Source organism: Lemur catta, chromosome 17, assembly GCF_020740605.2.
Source record: "Lemur catta isolate mLemCat1 chromosome 17, mLemCat1.pri, whole genome shotgun sequence".
NCBI classification, from domain to species: domain Eukaryota; kingdom Metazoa; phylum Chordata; class Mammalia; order Primates; family Lemuridae; genus Lemur; species Lemur catta.
This window is the reverse complement of record NC_059144.1, coordinates 29504570-29523328: the sequence shown is the minus strand read 5'-3', so window position 1 is coordinate 29523328 and position 18759 is coordinate 29504570. Positions and strand designations below refer to the sequence as shown.

The window sequence follows — 18759 nt, the reverse complement described above, 5'->3', positions numbered from 1 at the left end:
CAGCACAGGATATAAATAAGAAACGCTGGTATCTGAACTGATCAGCATATCACAGGCAGCAAGATGGATAAGAAAGCCAACTCTCCCCTCATTCTGCAATGACACGGTGATGCTGAATCTCTGTCCGTGGCCAGAAGCAGGTACCGGTGCCCTCAACAGCTCCTGGGACAACATGGTAGGCCTCTGTTCCACTTCTATCAAAATGCTATTGTTTGATTTCTTTTAGGCTGAACCTAATTCCTTCCCAACTTGGAAGGCAGATTATGAAAACTGCATGCCTGACTGGTAAGAAGAAATGAACACACAAGGCATTTATCGTAGATAATCCACTTCTTCATAGTAATATGGAAAAATAGTCAGTGCTTCAAAACCACCACAAGGGATGGGGCAAGTGACAGAAGAAAAGGAAACAAATAAATGTTCCAGTTTTCAACACAGAGCAAGAAGGTGCAATCCATAAATCCATACACTATGGACCACTGAGCGTAAAGCTTCAGCAACAGTTTAAAAGTGTGGGATGGAGACTGTCATTTATGTCACCTACTGTGTGTCTAACTCCATCAGGTACTTGTTATTATGCCCATAAAACAGATGAAAAAAACACCAAGTAAAAAATGATAAAGCCCTCTGAATCCCCGCAGGCCGTACTTTCTGCCCACTCAACAGAGAAATGAGGTCACCAAGCCCAGCCGTCAGTCCTGCCGTATTAAGCACAAACTTAGCAGACAGTTCAAGCTTTCACATTCCTCTTTTGTCATCTGCCTCCAAGTAATTTACCTTTTCTCCTTTTTAAGAAATTGGAAAATGCACCACTTGTAGAATGACTTAATTTCAAAATTTAGAGAAATCAAAAGGAGGAGTAGGGCACCGATGGATAATGGAGATTAAGGAGAAACACAATCATATCACTGCAGCCTCCTGCCTCTTAGACCAAGAGTCGAGCATGAAGACACAGGCTTCCTAGGCTAAAACAATACTGTCTTCTGGGAGGGGAAAAGGGGCATTTGGGGTTAGTGTTGGGAGATTTTTGTCTTCTCCTTCGGCTGATCGCTGTGTAATGCTGCCAGGGCTCCCGCTGTCTGGACTCTGCCACCATTTCCCAGGCGGGACAAGGGCATCATCTCCCCACCAGCACACAGCCTCCTCGGTTCAGGAAACAAACCGCCGGAGTCTGTGGCTACGCAGGCTCTCTCGGGTTGTTTTTCTTTCCTCCTTGCCTTCAAAACACTACAAGTTTTCAAAGTCAGTAGGAAACATCTCATGCAAAATTAAACAAGACCCTGCTTCTGAATGCAAATTCCTGTCGGATGCACAGACACAAGTTTCCGTGACAGTGCCAAAATGTAAAGTGGCACTGCCATCCTCGAGGAGGTAGCTGATGGCCACCTTCATCAAGTGCGGTTCCTGCAATGGAATTCCTGGGGTGTACACTTTGTTAGGCTGTAACTGAAATGTTCTTGTACAGCCACAGATCAGCTCTGAGATAACGAAAGATCACGGGATGTGGTAGACCCTGAACAAACAAAACTGGCTCGCAGGGACCACAAGGTCACGTAAAAAACACACGGGAGACTGAGCATAAGATAGGGTTTTTGCTTGGTTTTTTGAACACTATACCAATGTTTTACATTAACTATATTGATCCAGTCACAGAGGATATAACTTCCTCTTTTGATTGAAGAGGCAGGAGACAGGTCCCCAACCCCAAAATAGCAAGGCCACCACCACCTACTCTTTTGTCATTCTTGTTTATTCCTTTAAATGTTAAATCCAAGGCCGAGGATTCTGGGGACTCCCCTGAAACCACACGCTGCCACATTTGGGGAAAACTTTCATTCTATCATATTCTCAAAAAGATCTGCAATCAAACAAGGTGAAGAACAAATGTCTTCAAAAGGCCCTCTGGTCTTCAAGAACGCTGAATTGAAATACAGGCCCTCTTGAGTTGCTACTGACTGTATACTAAGGGCAAGAATATGCCTAGGACAGCGGGAAGGGAAGGCCAGGACTAGTAACCAAGCCAGATGTGAGCCTGAGCAACAAGGAACGCTTTTCACACTTTGTCCTGGCCCTGGTCCTGCTGTGTGAATGACAGAGAATTCTTGATACACCATTAAAAGAAACTTTGAGAAGCACCACAGCATACAAGGGTGTGGGCTTGAAGGAGCTACGTGGCTGAGGGGCAGTGTTGTCTCTGACTATGGTAGTCTCTGACGAAGCTCTGGAGTTAGACTGCTTGGTTCTGCCACGTCCTGTGTGGCCTTGGTTAAATAACCCGGCTGGGTCTCGGTTCACAGTAAAATGGGAAAAAAAAAACAGTATGTCTCCCTTTGCTTACTGAAGGATTACCTGGGATAATGCCAAGTAGATACTCAATAAATGTCAGCTAGCAAGATTACTATTTTTGGGTGACTTTATGTTCCCTCATAATCATTTTTTAATGACCTTTGCAATGAACATTTTCTGAGAGCGAGAGATTTATTATGATCTCTTGTGTTCATTCTTCCATTTAAGAGCTTGTGGCCACATGTTTTAAAAGTATATTCTTAGCTCTGCTACATAACTATTTCAGAACGTCTATCTTTAATGAATTAAAGCAGGTTTATCTTCACATTTGCATTAGTCAGGGTTCTCCAGAAAAACAAGCCAACAGGAGATACAGAGATACAGAGGAAGAGATTTATTATAAGGGATTAGTTCATGTGATTACAGAGGCTGAGAAGTCCCACCATCTGCCATCTGCAAGCTGAGGTGCAGCTAGTGTTATAGTTCCAGCCCAAATTTGAAGGCCTGAGAACCAGAGGAGCCCATGGTATAAGTCTCAGTATGATTTGAAAGGCTCAAGAACCAGGAGCCCACTGAAGTCAGTCCTGGTCCAAGTCCAAAGGCCCAAGAACCAGGCACTGAAGTCCAAGGGCAGGAGAAGATGAATGTCTCAGCTCAAAGACAGAACCTGCCTTTCCTCTGTCTTTTTGTTCTATTCAGGCCCTCAACAGATTGGATGTTGCCCACCCGCATTGGTAAGGACAATCTTCTTTACTCAATCCACTGATTCAAATGCTAGTCTCTTCGGAAACACTCACAGTTACACCTAGAAATGATGTGTTACCAGCTAGCTATCTGGGTATCCCTTAGCTAAGTCAAGCTGACACAAAAAATTAACCATAACAATGTTTTTCTTATATTCTATTTTCTGTAGCTATCACATGAAGCCAACAATGATCTGAACACTTGTAAGCTCACCAGACATGAGGACAAGGTGGCTTTTCCAAACTCTGCCACTGGTAACACTTCCTGGCTAAAAATGTCTTGCATATGTATGATGCTGTGAATTTCTTCCAGTGCTTTTCATAACTACTCTTTATTTTATTTATGTGTTTATTTATTTATATCCCTATCTTTTCCCATCAAGAACTGAAGGTAGCTTTAAGGACACACAAAAGTTGACAAGCTGGCAAAGTAAAAATAGAGCCAAGAGAGAAACAAGGAAGAGAGAAACCCCAAGATCCCGAAACATGGAAAGAAAAGGTATTATTCCCATTTCACAGAGAAATAAATCAGGGCACAGAGCCACTAAATAACTTTCTGAAGGCATGTGGGATGAAGAGTTAGGAATGGTCTGCTACTAACCTAGCCCAAAAATGATATCCTGGGACTCTGAAGCATTGGGAAATTGACGTAAAACAACTAATGATGTCAAAGAGACCACCGTCCACGTCAGCCAAGCTGGGGCAGAGATGAATAAATCCTGGAAGCTGGACATAGATCTAGCTTGGAAGGGAGGTGGTAATAACAACAATGACGATTGCTAACACGGGTCAGATAATTGCAAGGTTCCAGGCACTACACTGAACACTTTCTAAGCATCATCTCATTTCATGCTCACCACGGTGCATTATGATATAAGTATCAGTATTATTAAAATTTTATAACTGAGGAAAATGAAGCCCAGAAAGATTAAGGGGCTTCCCCAGCATCATAGAGCTAATAGATAGAAGATGTGGCCCCAGGAAATCTGACTCCTAACCTATAGTTTCTCCAGAGACCCAATGCAGAGGCTACCAACAGGAAATTGAAAGGAATACAGTATTTATCCTATAGTAAGATGCCCACTCCTCAACTCCTTTCCTCCCTATATGCACATGACACACCCTGATTAGGAGTTGAGTCAATTCCTTCATCCCTTGAATTTGAGCTGGCCTGTGACTGCTTTGACTGATCAAATACAATTTAAGTGACGCTAGCCTTTAAAAGAACTGGCAGTTTCTGCTTTTCTTCTCTTGGAAGGCTCACTCGTGGGATTTGCCCTCTCAGAACTCAGCTGCCGTGTGTTTAGAAGCCCGAACCACAGGGGCATGGAGAGACCACGTGGCCACTCCAGTTGACAGCCCAGCTGGGCTCCCAGCTGAGAGGGAGCATCAACTGTCAGCCACATACATGAGCAATCTTGAACATTCCAGCCCATTTGAGCCCCCAGCCAACATCACATGGAGCATAAGAATCACCCATATGAATCAAGTCAACCCACAAAATTGTGAGAGATAATATAAAGGTTATTGGTTCAAACCACTAAGTTTTGGAGTAGTTAGGCAGCAATAGATAACCAAAATATGACCAAAACTGCTGTTGGCAACAGAGACGAAAGGGTCATATGAACGTGTGCAACAGGCATATAGCCAAGGCAGTAACCCAGGAAACAGTGAACAGAAAAGCTTGTGACAATGGCAGGGCCTAGACTATGTTGCCAGGAGGTTATAATTCCTGAATATCCCAGAGATGTCAGTGAAATCAAGTGATTAGATGTTCACAAGTGGCAAAGTCATTCTAATGCGATTTATTAAACAAGTGTAGACATGCCTTCAGTCAAATATTATTCCCTGAAACATACAACTTCACATGACCGTCATCATGGCAGACACTGTAATGGTGTGTCTAGTATGTGGGGGACAGTGTGCTGGGTACTTCACATACGTTATCCTTCATCCTCTCCAGAGTGTTAGAAGATACAGATGTACTTATCTCTCCCTCTCCCCTCTCCCTCTTTCATTTCCTCCCTTCTTTCCTGCCCTCTTCTTTCCTTTTTGTTTTTTTCCTTATTTCACTAAGAAGAGTAATTTTAAATTTTTTAAATCACATCATACATTGTTAGATGCATAAAGCTTCCTGTCATTACTGTGAGCAAAAAATAGAATCTGGAGCTCTGTTTCTGTTTTTCTTCCAAGTTCTTCTCAATATGCTGAGAGATACTCGATAATACTTCTCATTTTCCTGGCTAGCTGCAAAGAACTTTAACTTCTCGTGCCTGTGGAAGGATGAGTTAATATTTGAAAAGTGATATGCAGATTTACAGTCTAAAACTGGGATTGACCAAGTGTCCTTCAATTCACTTCCCATGTTCTAACTTACCCCGTGAATGTTTACTGAGTGCCTATCATGTAAGTAAACACCACGTCACCTCCTCAGTAGATGGATCACAAGTGGGAAGACTATTTGGATGGACATAAACAGTTTCAGGCAGTGGCCACCATCTAAAAGTAGGAAAGTCATTTACTTTCCATCACTCTCTAAGGTTCCTGCAGATTCAGCACCAGGCATAGTATTGAATACAGAGCTTGTACGTATCCAGTGTTTATTAGATGAATAAAAAGCATTAAATAGACAGCAGTGTGAAGTGTGGAAATAATTTAAGATAATTGTGTTCACTGTGCAGAATAAGTATGAATTATCTCATATTATTAGTTCATGCTGATTCCATAAAATTCACTGGAATGTATATTTTTAAAATCTCATTTATATAATAGCATTTTGTACCCAATTCCAAATTTGTTTCTTTTTTCCCATTTCTGAATCTTATTAGTTCCTATTTTTGCTTAGACCATTGTCTGGGGATGATTATAGGGAGTTATCACATAACCCATATTCTTGAGGTCCAAGGTTGAGAGAGAGCACATTTCAATCAACTTATTCTTTAAAGAAAGAAATTAAGATTAGCCATAGACTTGGCCACAAAGATCAATAATAGTCTCATTTTCACAAAGTAACTCAAATTCAAACTGAGGGATTTGCTACATGTTTACAGGCAGAGATAAAGTAATGGAAAACTTTAGCATGTAGGTCCTAGCCTACATTTGTGGGTCGTGGTTTCAATGAAAGTTTAATTTTCAGAGTTTTTGCTGTTTATTTCAGTCTGTTTATTTGTGGTAGAGTCCCCTTTGCTGGTGCCTCCCAACTGCCCCAGTGAATGTAGGCGGGGCAGGGGAGTGTCAGGCCCGCAGGGACAAAGAGGCTTCCAGGCCAGATCATTTGTTGTGCTGGCAGAATCCTCCTGCATGTGCCTCCTGGTCACCAAGGTATCCCTTAGCAGAGGAAAGAAGTCTCAGGCCCAGTGGAAATGAGTACTTCCCCTGGCCTCTTACTGTTAGTGGTCTCCTATGATCTCCATTGATGGGCTTTCCTGGTCATGCTGGATGGTCAACCAGTCAGCTCTGGGGAGAGATAAGCCCACCTGGGCCACCTTTTTGTTGCTAGGTTAGAGATCAGGATGCATTGGGTCTGGGTCCCTTTCCTCAGGTGGGTGGGAGGACACAGGACACCCTGCTGCTACATTGTTCCTCCAGTCTCAGGGCCCCAAACCAATTTACCTTCTTCTTACCAAATCTCAGAGTTCTCCTTTGGTTGCCTCTTATGTTTCCAGGGTTTATAGTTATACTTAGCAGGAAAAAGCAATGAGAAATAGATCCGTATCATCTTATTGAATTTGAAATGCCACAATATTTTTTAAATTTTATGGTTACCCTTTAATGCTACTATAATTTCACCAAAGAGGAAAATCTAAATCCTTTATCTTACTTTTGCCCAAAAAAGCACAACTTTTACTTGGCAAATGTACAAAGAAGAAAAATCAGACATCACTATTTATGTTTGTATTCTAGCCAGTAATCAACCCAGCAGGATAAATGAAAAAGTTCTCCTCAAATTATAAAACTAATGCAGAGTGAATATACCTAACAGTGGTGACCTTAAGACAAATTAGCTTCTAAAATTTCAATTGAGTAAAATAACCTCTAAGAATTTTTAATTTTACCTCTGGTAGGCACAGAGCTTTGCAAAGAATAAACAGCAAAGGCTTAGCACATTTGGTACAGTTAAATTCTTTTTCTCGGTAAGGCTCAGAGAGCGTAAAGAGTCGCCACTAGAGGTCAGTAGACCCAAGCACTGCCCTATAAGGAGAACTTGCCAGACGCCACGTCCAGGCCTAGACTCAGAGCAGCAGCCTAGGTATTGCTGGCTAAACATGGAATATTATTTTAACCAATTTTCCATCAAACTGTACTTCTAAAATAGTGTTGGCAGTGGGTAATCTCTTCATCTTCTTATTTGTACTGTGCTTCACATTCCCTAGTATTTTCCAAGACTTCTTTGTTAAAAGAAAATTCTGGACAAAATAAAGACTGCTGAATATACTGTGAAGAAATGGGAGTACATCTCTGTTCATTTTTAGAATTTTTAAAAATTTGCCATTTAATTGTATTATTTTCTAAGGAGGAAAAAAACTCACAATACTATAAAATGTGATAGAAATGCAGTTTTCTCAAGAAAATAGCTTTAGACCGGGTGAGGTGACTCACACCTGTAATCCTAGCACCTGGGAGGCTGAAGCAGTAGGATCACTTGAGGTCAGGAATTCAAGACCAGTCTGAACAAGACCCCTGCTCAACTGAAAATAGAAAAATTAGCAGGGCATAGTGGCACATGCCTGTAGTCCCAGCCACTCAGGAGGCTGAGGCAGGAGGATGGCTTGAGCCCAGGAGTTTGAGGTTGCTATGAGCTAGGCTGACGCCACGGCACTCTAGCCCGGGCAACAGAGCAAGACTCTGTCTCACAAAAAAAAAAAAAGAAAGAAAGAAAGAAAGAAAGAAAGAAAGAAAATAGCTTTAAAGGCAGGCTTTAAGGGTATCCTTAAAGCTATAATCACATGCACTGTTATTACAGAAATATATGCTGGATAAACAACTCCACTAGGAACATACTTTCTTTATGATGGAGAAATTTAGACACCATATTCCATTCTCAGCAGCATTGTATTTCCTTTCAGATTTCATTTCTCTACTGTTTTCTTTTCAAAGAAAAAAGCCAGGGACTTTTGAGAGAGGCTAGTTGAGGCTAGTCTGAAAACTTTCCAAATCAGAGTTAAACAGATCTGCAGGGTTTATGTAAGACTTAGAAACTTTCTCATACTATCATACACATAAGATCAATGACAGCTTAAATTTGATGATAAAGTTACAAATTGATAAGCAAAGCACTGTGATAAATACTTCATATCTATTTTTTAAATTTTATCCTGTTTCAATGGTATGTGTTTTTCATTTATTCATTCAGCCAGCCTCTACTGAGTCCCTACTATGTGCCAGGTACCGTACCCTGTTCTCTACTCACACATCAGGGTCTAGGTTTAGCAGGCAGCAGCTGCAAACATTGCATGATTAGACTAGGCAGAGAGCAAAACATGAACCCTGCCAGTCACACATGGGAGACCCAGGAATGAATTAAAAAGCCCTTACCCTTAAAAGCTCTGTTCCAATAAGCCGGGTTCAGCCATCAAAAACTCCAGGGAGCTAAAGGGTTGGTCAAGGACAGCCACTTAGCAAAGAACAGCCTCAAGGGGCAAACAGCCAAGAATTAGGAGAGTTCTGGAACCAGATGAGAACATTTCTTCTAGGTAGAAAAAGTTATCAAGGGTTTCATTTATTCCAGAAAACAGTCAAAATTTCTGACTTGTTTTCTTCCCTGGGTTTTAACATAAAAAGCTGGATCCTACCTGGTATGAGAAATTTAACTGAGAAGACAATGTTTTCTCTCCAGTTAGTCTGCAGGGAGTTAGAGCTTCTTCCACGTTGGGAAGACGAGAGGTTGAAAGGAGAGAGTCAGTGCACAGTGGACACGATGCTTGTCCAGTGAACTGGGAGTCACCATCGCCCCTGAGAAGGTACTGACATCAGTTTCAAGATATTCAGAGTCAGTAGAAAGATGCTAGCGAAGACCTGAAGAGGTAACTGCAAATATCTAAGTCTTAATACATACTATTTAATCATACCTAGATGTTTGCATTTCTTTAACATTCTGACTTCAAAGGCAGGTTTGAGTCTCAGCTGTCCACCATCCTGTGGGTAACATTAATATGCAACCAGCCTCCCTAAGGTTCTGTTTCCTCATGGGTAACATGGATTTACTTCTTGGGGGTGGTTGTCAGAATCAAAAGAAAGAATGCACGTGAAATGCATAGCACAGTGCCTGAAATGTAAGTTTACGATAAATGACAAACCATCCATCTTTCTGTCTTTTTTGAGTGTAGTCTTCCTTGTCTTATAAATACATGAGAATGAACCAGACTAGGACAGTGTCTGTTTGACTATTGTAATCAAGTTGTTTTCTTGTATTTTAAGAAGACACAGCTGAGTGACAAGTCACAGATGCACGCTTGCTTGGAGAAGCCCTTGATGAAAGCTATAGGGCCAGATCATGAGGTCACTGCTGTCCGCCTGGACCCAGCAGATAAGTGCCCTGCAGGTGTGGCTCGTGACAGGAACCACAGCCTGTTTTTCAACTCAGTTGGGATTACTTTTTAAAATTCTAACTGCAGGCAAAGTACACAGAAGTAATTAAGTCTCTTCTCCCTTAGCAGGTGTCCTTGAAACTCAAAGTGAGGAGCAATGGCAAATAGCATTCTTGAGCTTTTAAAAATAATTCTACCTTTAAACTATCATCCTCTCCAATGATTATTTAATGTGATATATAATTTAGCAGTATATAGAGTTATAAAGAACAATATTGGGTGGGACTGAGGGATGAAAAAAAAGAGAACTATATTTCTTTTTGAAAAAGGGATAGAGTCATAATTAGAAGGAGTCTGCCTGCACAGGCCAGGCACAGTGGGTGATGCCTGTAATTCTAGCACTTTGGGGGGCTGTCGTGGGAGGATTGCTTGAGTCCAGGAGTTCAAGACCAGCCTGGGCAGCACAGGGGGTATTGGGTCATATGCCACTAGGTTGGATATCATTTAACGCACCTATAAAAAGAAAATGTCTTCAACATTATTTACATGTCTAAAATATACCCTGACTCCTATTTAAGAACACCACTACCACCACATCCAGAATGCAACAAATATGATATAAATTTTATTTTGAGTTTTTGGCTCTAAGAGCTTATAACTCCTTTCTTTTGAAAACCAAATCTTATGGAATTACAAAGAGATACCATATGAATTAGAGAGGAAAAAAGTCAAACATATTTACCTCTCCTAAATATTAAATTCCTTGGATGAAATGCTTAAAGATGCGGGTTATAAAATGGCCTTTGAAGACTGGGATGTTGACAGATTCCCAAAGTAAGAATTTCCAGAATAAGAACAAGGGGGCATTAAACCACTATTTACTTTAAACTTATAGCTGTCTGCCAGCTAGGGCCTTTAATCATCAAAGACTTATTGTGTTTAACATTCAATCTGCTGTATATATTCACCCAATTTCCCCGACACTGCTCTTAGACAGAAGTTCAAGTCTGAGGAAAGGGCTGAGATTTCCTACATCCGTATTGTAATGTCTGAACAACAACTTCAGAGAAAAACCCCTTGTCCTGTATTAGAAAGCACCTTGGGTGCTTTCCAGGACAAAGGCTCCACAGGGCGCTGATGACGTGAGCCACATGAGCCACCCTGAGTTTATCAAGCTCCAGTAGTACCCACGGGACTGTACCTCCAAAATCCTTTGTGACCTTGAGAGGTTTAACCAGGATCATTTGTTGCTTAACTCGGCTCTTCCATTCTGTATATTGTATGCTTCCCTTGAGGCCAGCAGCAAAGGAGAAAGGAAACAAGTATCTAACAGGCAGGGAGTCCAGTCCATCAACAAGTCCGTACTTGGGACTAATTGATGGATTCCATTCGGCAGTTTCTGGCATGGACTGGAATGGATCGGGGAGGTGGGAACACATTCCAAAGAGGAGAACAAGGCATTAAGGTTTAGTTTAGCCTGAAAACAGGCCCGATAGGAGTAGCAGGCCTGTGTAAATGAGTAGTTAGACACTGGTAGGGGCCTTTATTCAGCTGGCATGTGCCTGTTTGGCCTTGCCAGTTGTTACAATATTGCAAATACTGCTATATTGGTTGTTAAAGATTTTGAACAAATATCCAGACACCAGATTACACTGAGTCCTGAAAATGAGGCAGAGGAGCTTCGACCAGAGATGGAAGGAAAGAAGAAATCTATGATGACATCTCAAAGACACTTAAACAGAGGAACATGGTGGAAAAGGCGATCCAGGAAGACTATTTTGGCAGCTGGGTCTTCTGTCTTATCTGACTGGGACGGGCAGAAGGAGGAGTTTCAATCATCCTGTGCCTGCCTTAGGTGGAGTTGTTTACTCTTCCAGCACTTCATGAGAAGCGGCCAGAGGGCTGGTAACTCCAGAACAGCTGAACTCTTGTTTATTTAGACACAAATGGCCCAGCCTTACCTGTGTTTGCATATCCAGCCTGAAATGACCAAGGCTGTTGAGGTTTTTCTGACTAATACTCTTAGATTCTTATCAATCCATTAGTTTCTTAGAAAGTGCTCTTAAGTCTCCTGTCTCTTGCCACTGATACCCTCTCCCAGGGAGTGAACAGTGAGGTGGCAGCTGGGCACATAAGATAAGGACACAGAAGTGTCTATCAGGTTTGGCTTCTGGGGAAGATCACTGGCATCTAAGCAAGGGCAGGGTTAGTCCAGTGGGGCATGGGGGTAGAGGCTACGTGCCTGGGAAGGAGGAACAGCCACAAGATGAAGGCGTGGCGTGAAGGAGCACAGGTGGCCCCTTCAACAAGCCTGGCTGGGAAGAGCAGGGAAATGATAGGCCCATAGCCAGAGGCTACTACAAGGTGAAATGGGAAATCCTTTACAGTTAGGCTTAAGCTTGGGCCCACGTACTTATAACCAGGTTTTATGCAGTGGTACCTGCCGCCTCCCAAAACTGAGGCAACCCTTCTCTCGCCTACTCCTCTTCCAAGGGTTAGAACTGTTAACACTGACTCCAACCTTGAAGCTGGGACCTTGCAACCCACTGATAAGCTATCTGCACACTGCCTGCTACCTGCCTGGATTTCTGGGTACTCTCTCTGGCTTGCCTGCTACAGGACTGTGCTCTGCTACACACAGGCTATTCCACTGCACCTTTGTGGACCTCAGTCTCTTGCCAACTGTGTGTCCGGACTTTGACTGGAGATTTTGACAGCACGGATGATTTGACTGAATGCTAATGTCAGCTCCCAGCTCCTATTTCACTCAGTAGCTGGGAGATCCAGGTCCTAGGTTCACCCTTTGACCTTCATTCCACTGTAAGCAACCTGCCATACTCTGACAATTTTTGAGATAGTCAACTGTATTTTGAGCCAAGCACGAGCTACATGAATGTAGCTGACGATATGCCTCACTGAGCATGTACCAGAGTGGGTACAGACCAATGCAGAGTTACCTGAACAACTATCCAACTGGAAACCCTTGACTGTATTCACCAATCCCTGGAAGATCAAACTCCTAACAACACATAATAGCAAGCAACAAACCAAGGACATCAAGTTGGTTTAAGAACTGGAGGTGTTAGGAATCTGAGATAGAACAGTAGCCATCAGAACACCAACAGAGATCAGTGTAAAGGTAGGCATGTCTGCGAGCAAACAATAGATCCAGAGTAATCAGAACTAGGTTAAAATGTCAGCAAGAGTCCACTGAAGGGCTGGACTACAGGGGAGAGAACCTATAACTACAACTAACCCATGACTACAACTAGGAAAATGGACTCAACTTATAAATGGAAAATGAAAAACCCAGGCCCCTGGACAATTTTGAGAAACTTGAGGGAGAAAATGGTCAGATTAGAGTAAATCAGGTTGGGCTGTTTGGGCAGTGACCACCCTCAGAGTTTAGGGCTGTCCACCTCAAGGTCACTGCATGGTAAAGACCAGATTACCAGTGACAACCTTTCCTAATTTACTTTTGTAGAAGATCTCTCACGAAAGGTAGCTCTGGAACATTTACAAAAAAATTAATAGCCTTCCAGGTTGTGTAAAAGTCTTCTAGTGAAATCAGAATGAACTTCCCTTTATGGTAGGTAAACCTACCCTATTTATTTCTGCTTAGGATAAACTATCAGAGATGGCATTATTAAATAACAGGATGGCTGGTCTTCCATTTGATTCTAGTGTATTCTTTGTTCCCATGATGGCTGGATGATACCATTTTCACTTGGTTTTGGGGAAGTTCTGAGTGATCTGGTCCTTTGTTTTTTAAAAAAAAAAAACAAACCTAGTGAGTATTGTGAATAATAAATGGTATTATTTAATAATAATAACAATAATAAATAATATACAAAAGCACTATAGAATGGCAGAGTGCACAGCAAAATAAAAATTGTTTTTAAATATTAAGTCTGAATAAAATAGTATCAAAAAGTTAATATTCCTCCCTAAAATTCCCCCTAACCTCCCTAAAATGAGTTAAATGAGTTGTTTGCTCTGTCAATCTAATAAAACTTGCCTAAATTTATTTCTGGCAGTTCTTTGTCACAGTGGTATCATCCTCTTGGTCATTTTCCAGGTTATAAAAAGCTACTTGGCTTTTTTTTTTCCCAACAAAAATGTGATTGGAAACACTGCCTTTGGGTTCACCAGCTCTGTCATTTACTAAGTGACTTTGGACAAGTTTGCCAATTTCTCCACACTTGTTTCCTCGCTAATAAAATAGGGATGATTCCATTTCCCAAGTCTGTGTTGAGAATTAAAGGTGGTAATATGTGTGAAATATTTAGCATGGAGCCCAATGACACAAAACATGACAGGTAGTAAGTTCTCAGTAAATGAGAGTGATCGTTATTAATGTATTCTAAAACATTCCAGTGCCTGGATACACACAAAAAAATGATCATACACAGAACATTCCTTGGGGCAGGATGTGCTAACCAACATGAGTGTTTTAAACACATGCTGTAGAGGACAGAGATCACTTCTGCTTGGATAAGCAGAGTTCGCCACAGAGAAGAAGTGGGAAGGACACTAAGGAATGGTGCCACCTGGAAAAGTCAAGTTGGGGTTACATGGAAAGCGGAGTGTGAGAATATTATGGGAAGTATAACAGGATGCATTACAGGGACACCAGAGAGGCAAAATCCCCAAATCTCTCTCCTACCTGCCCCTTGATTCCTGAAATTTCATCATTCTTTTAGGTTAAGACTAGGCACTCTTAAAGGGACACTTGCCTGGAAAAGCTAACACTTGAAGCTACAGCCAGGCATTTATATTTTAGTCTGAGTTAAGTTTCAAATTGTTTTTTTTTTTTTGAGAGAGAGATTTTGGTAGGGGACACATGGAGGCACTGGGCACCTGAGAGACAGAGAGAGGCCCAGGTAAGGAGGAAGAGAGAAAGTGAGAGGAACTGTGGCTCCAACAGGCACAGGCACAGGGTGCCTCGGCTGTGTGTGTGGTGCACATTACGTCAGTTTTCTGTCTCGAAGGGAATGGTACAGAGTCTACGCCACTGCAGGATAGTTCATGACTTCCTTTGTGTTAAATGGCTGACAGCTCTGCCAGGTCTCTACCAGTCACACATTTTGACTTTCCTTCTGGGAAGGAAAGGAAGTTGGATAACCTCCTTTTCCAACACTGATCATGCTGTAGGGCTAAATTTGGGCTTCACTAATTCAATGCTGCCTATGACTCTCGTTCCTTCTACATGCAGCTTCCCAAAGCTATCCGTACCAGCCTTAAGCTATGTAAGGGAGTGGGGAGAATGGAGATGTTTTATGTTGTAAACAACTTCAGCCCGAAATCCATATGGACATCTCATAATGAAATAATAATAATAGGGCCAGGCGCGGTGGCTCACGCCTGTAATCCTAGCACTCTGGGAGGCTGAGGTGGGAGAATCACTCGAGGTCAGGAGTTCGAGACCAGCCTGAGCAAAAGCAAGACCCTGTCTCTACTAAAACTAGAAAGAAATTATATGGACAGCTAAAAATATATAGAAAAAATTAGCCGGGCATGGTGGCACATGCCTGTAGTCCCAGCTACTCAGGAGGCTGAGGCAGGAGGATTGCTTGAGCCCAGGAGTTTGAGGTTGCTGTGAGCCACGGCACTCTAGCCTGGGCAACAGAGCAAGACTCTGTCTCAAAAAAAAAAAAAAATAATAATAATAATAATAACAGTTAACATTTACTCATTCATTCCTCAAACAAGTCTGACCTAGCATGACCATCACCGATACCATGTAAAAAGGTTGTCTTAGCATTTGAGTACCCCTTCCCAGGTTTAGGCCTTTATAAGGGTTTCTGAAAGAAGCTTTTTGGCATAAATGCCTAGATTTTTAACAAAGATGCTTCTCATGTAAATATTTCAACATGCTTCTCATTTTTAGGACTGTCAGCCAAATCTCAGTTAATAACAGTTGCTTTCCTATGGATTATTCAACCAATAGGCAATAAAAAATAAAAACTGGGTCCACGCTGAATTCCCTAAAAGAATAGAGTCAATGCCCCGAAGTATTTCAACAGGCCAACACTGCTAAAAGTTCTGTTCAAATGCGCCCATTCACTTGTTCTAGGAAATGCTGTTGATAACCAGAGATGATGAATAGAATCAGTTTTAGGGATAGAAAGTAGTGTAGAGGCAGCAGATGAGAGGGAGAAGGGTTAAAGAAACTAAGATGTTAAGTCTAGAAAGGAAAGGGATAAGGAAGGATCTAATTCTTGATCAGGAAGTAACCTAAACAGGAAGGTTACTGATCCTGATTACTATGTCTTAAAAATCAGAACAGAAAACTAGAAAGTTTAAAAGTATTTTTTTTTAATAGAATTCTTGAAGACAATGACAGGTTTACTCCAATCTACAGTCATCATTGAATTTATCATCATTAAAGCCTACATTTTCTTAGTACCCAACAAGTTCTCTTTAAAATATATATATATTTGGATTTCTTGATATTAATAATGACAACACTGACTGAGCACCCACAGATGGCCAACCCCATGCTAAGTACTTTACGTTGCTCCGTGAGTTACACTTAACTCCATGAGGTAAGCATTCCGATCACCATTTTGTAGGTGACGCTGGAGCTTAGGGGGGTTAAGAACCATGTCCAAGTCACATGGCCAGTAAGTGACAGAGCTGAACTTTGAATCCAGGTCTGGGGGCCTCTAGGCCAAGATTGGGTAATTCACAGAGAAGAGATGGGCTTTACACCTAAAGATGGTCACTACCTACATCAGGGAATTATAATTAGGCTTAAATAACAGACTTCTTGGCAATTTAGTCAAGAAAACTTGTTACTTAAATCCAGAGTATACTTCATAAGAGGAATAGTAAAGTCTCTATTTTATTTTATTTATTTATTTTTTTGAAACAAGGTCTCTCTCTGTCACCCAGGCTAGAGTGCAGTGGCATCATCATAGCTCACTGCAACTTCAAACTCCTGGGCTCAAGCAATCCTCTCGCCTCAGCCTACTGAGTAGCTGAGACTATAAGCACGCACCACCATGCCTGGCTAATTTTTCTGTTTTTTGTAGAGACAGGGTCTAGCTCTTGCTTAGGCTGGTCTCAAATTCCTGACCTCAAGCAATCCTCCTGCCTCAGTCTCCTAGAGTGCTAGGATTACAGGTGTGAGCCACCATGCCTGGCCAAAGTCTCTATTTTTATTACCCATAACACATAACAGGCTCACATTGCTATTTTCTGAAGTTTTAAAAGAACAAAACAAAAAAACAATTCCATTCTCTTTTTGTTGAACCAAGTGTTCCCCTGCTTCTGCATTTTGATGGAGATCAGAAAGGGACTCAAGATAAAAAAACAACAAAAAAGACCTCCAGGAAACAGCTCCTTGTGGTAGAAGGGGAGGCTGTCCTTTGAAGTCTCTCCCCACAGCTTTGCTTAGGTAAGATGTTTTTCTACCTAAGACAATGAATCATTCTTGGAGATCTGCTATTGGAAGAGAGAGAAACAAACTATCACATACCTATATATCTGCTAATTGTTTTTTTTTTAAGTTAGTTTGTTTAAAACTCTGCTTATTACCTGGATCGACATCAGAAGAGCAAGGAAAAGAAAGGGAGTCCACAGAACTAAAAGTCTCACTGTTGGCCTTTTGGCTGGGTCTCTGTAGGGCATAATCCCTTATGTCACACGCTGATGGCAGGTCCAAAGCATAGCTCTCTTCTGACTGGCTGCTTGGAGCGGCTTCCTGGGCTGCCATAGTCCTACAATCGAAAAAAATTTTTTAAATTCAATACAAAAGGCACTACGTAGCAGGAACCTTCATTAGAGCCATAGCTAGAAGACTCTTAAAGATCAAACACTAGTAAAGCCAGAACAGTTTACAGTACTCCCCTCCTATCCACAGTTTTGCTTTCTGCATTTTCATTTACTTGCAGTTCAAAAATATTAAATGGAAAATTCCAGAAATAAACAATTGATAGGTTTTAAATTGCACACCCTTCTAAATAGCGTAATGAAATCTCTCACTGCTGTCCTGCCCCACCCTGGATATGACTCATCCCTCTGTCCGGAGTATCCAATGTATACACTCCCTACCCCTTCGTCACTCAGTAGCCATCTCAGGTCCACTGTGGCAGTTTTGCAGAGCTTGAGTTTAAGTTACCCTTATTTTACTTAATAATGGCCCCAAAGCTCAAGAGTAGCAATGCTGGCAATTTGAATAAGCCAAAGAGAAGCCATAAAGTGCTTCCTTGAAGTGAAAAGGTGAAAGATCTCAGCTTAATAAGGAAAGAAAAAAAAATTGTATGTTGTGGTTGCTAAGATCTACCATAAGAACAGATCTTCTATCCATGGAATTGTGAGGAAAGGAAAAGAAGTTTGTGCTAGTTTGGCAGTGGCACCTCAGACTGCAAACGTTATGGCCATGGTGCCTGATAAGTGCTTAGTGAAGATGGAAAAGGCATTAAATTCATGGGTGGAAGAGATGAACAGAAAACGTGTTCCGATTCACAGCAACATGTTGCGCCAGCACAGAGGCTATATGAAGACTTCGGCAAGGGATTCCCTGAAATGAGTGATATCAAGCCAATTATGGAAACTAAGGGATGGCTACATAGACTCAGGAATAGGTTTGGACTGAAAAATATAAAAATTACTAGAGAGGCTGGATTTGCCAATGAAGAAGCTGCTGTCACATTTTGGCAGTGTTGAAGAAATTGATCAAGGAGAAAAGATACCATGCAAAGCCAGCTTTCAATTGCGATGAAATCAGGCTCTTCTGGAAGATGATCCCCAGCAGAACCTACATTCATAAAAGTGCAAAGAAGGCACCAGGCATAAAGCATGGGAGGGCAGATTAACTCAGGTACTGTGTGGCAACGCTGCAAGACATATAATAAAGCCACGCTAGTGTCCAGAGCGAAGAAACCACATGCTCTCAAAAACGAAAATTATCTGCCCTTGTTCTGGCAACATAATCAGAAAGTGTGGGTGACAGCCATCCTGTTTATGGAATGGTTCCACCAATGCTTCATCCCAGAGTGAGAAAATACTTGGAAGAAGAAGGGTCCGAATTTAAAGTCCTATTAATAATAGACAGTGCACCTGGCCATCGTGAATCAGTTTGCTATGAAAATGAAAATGTTGAGGTTGTATTTTTACCTCCAAACACAACCTCACTGCTTCAGCCCCTTGACCAGGGCATCATTCCATGTGTCATGGCCACATACACCTGCCTGGTA

General features: G+C 41.7%; 1 protein-coding gene across 8 annotated transcripts in view; it reads right to left on the bottom strand.

The window, feature by feature from the left end:
- SHLD1 (shieldin complex subunit 1) overlaps nt 1–18759 on the bottom strand; it is a 70995-nt gene that overhangs the window by 41754 nt on the left and 10482 nt on the right. For 5 of the 8 annotated variants that reach the window (XM_045528276.1, XM_045528282.1, XM_045528279.1 and 2 more), the window contains exon 2: nt 17099–17280. In XM_045528276.1, coding sequence (XP_045384232.1) covers nt 17099–17276 — 178 coding nt within the window. In that variant the 5' untranslated portion in view covers nt 17277–17280. Of the gene's footprint in view, nt 1–8821; nt 8982–16706; nt 17006–17098; nt 17281–18759 lie in introns of those variants that run through there. The other 3 variants (XR_006729422.1, XM_045528281.1, XM_045528278.1) reach the window with 3 other exon arrangements.